The sequence below is a fragment of the Penaeus monodon genome, chromosome 21 (genome assembly GCF_015228065.2).
Source record: "Penaeus monodon isolate SGIC_2016 chromosome 21, NSTDA_Pmon_1, whole genome shotgun sequence".
Classification (NCBI taxonomy): domain Eukaryota; kingdom Metazoa; phylum Arthropoda; class Malacostraca; order Decapoda; family Penaeidae; genus Penaeus; species Penaeus monodon.
The window spans coordinates 12,680,380-12,681,212 of record NC_051406.1 but is presented as its reverse complement, the minus strand read 5'-3'; the positions used below and the strand labels follow the sequence as shown (position 1 = coordinate 12,681,212).

Here is an 833-nt window from a genome sequence, read left to right as displayed (position 1 = left end):
AGAAAGGCTAGGTAATCCAGATATTGAGGGTCCAGCAACATGTTAGAAGCAAATTGGCATGGTAATTCAATCTCCCATCATACTTTTAAGGGTTCCTCTGGTTACAGGAACCTAAACATATTTTCCCTTTTGCCAAAAGAAATGCACAACATATTCCTTCTCATTCTCCTTCCAAAAGACCTGACAACTGGCAACACTATGTGGAATACATCCGGACGACGATGGAGCTGAAACAGTCAGTGGCAGCCATAGAGAATGGTACAGAAGATCCACTTGTAGAAGCAGCCTCATTCCTAGCAGATATGAAGCAGAAGACGCTAGTGGAGAAGACCAAGAACAGAGGACCTCTCTTAGGCCTCATGCAGCTAGCTCTAGTACTGGATCAGAAAGGCCTTAGTCAACAAACAAAAGAATTATGTGGTGAGAAACTAAGAGGACTAATGGAAATAGATTCTTAGAAGATATAGTATTGCATGATTAGCTTTAAGGTTGACAAAATAATTTATTTGTGAAATTCATATTTTGTTTGTCAGACATGTACTCTTTTGGGATTATAGTGTTGAAAAGGAAGGCTTAGTGTTTTAATTTGCAAGGTTGTACTAATGTGTTAATTTTGGCACTTGATTCCAGGTGACTTTATGGAGATCCTCTATCAGTATATTCAGGCATATGGAGACAAAATGTGCTGCTATGGGGACATTGTTAATTTCTTGCCTCTAGTGCCGAAAGATCAGATATCTCACTTCTTGGAGCGAATCCAAAAACTTGTGAATTTTAATGAAGATGGTGTACCTGCTAATGTGAGTACTAGAGAGAAGATATTTAGTATCATT

The 833-nt window shown here is 38.7% G+C and overlaps 1 protein-coding gene across 1 annotated transcript in view; it reads left to right on the top strand.

Moving 5' to 3' along the window:
- The window catches only part of LOC119586240 (N-alpha-acetyltransferase 25, NatB auxiliary subunit-like), a 20,710-nt gene that overhangs the window by 11,652 nt on the left and 8,225 nt on the right, over positions 1-833 (top strand). Inside the window, exons 6-7 of the mRNA XM_037934942.1 lie at positions 179-420; positions 631-800. Coding sequence (XP_037790870.1) covers positions 179-420; positions 631-800 — 412 coding nt within the window. The remainder of the gene's footprint in view (positions 1-178; positions 421-630; positions 801-833) is intronic.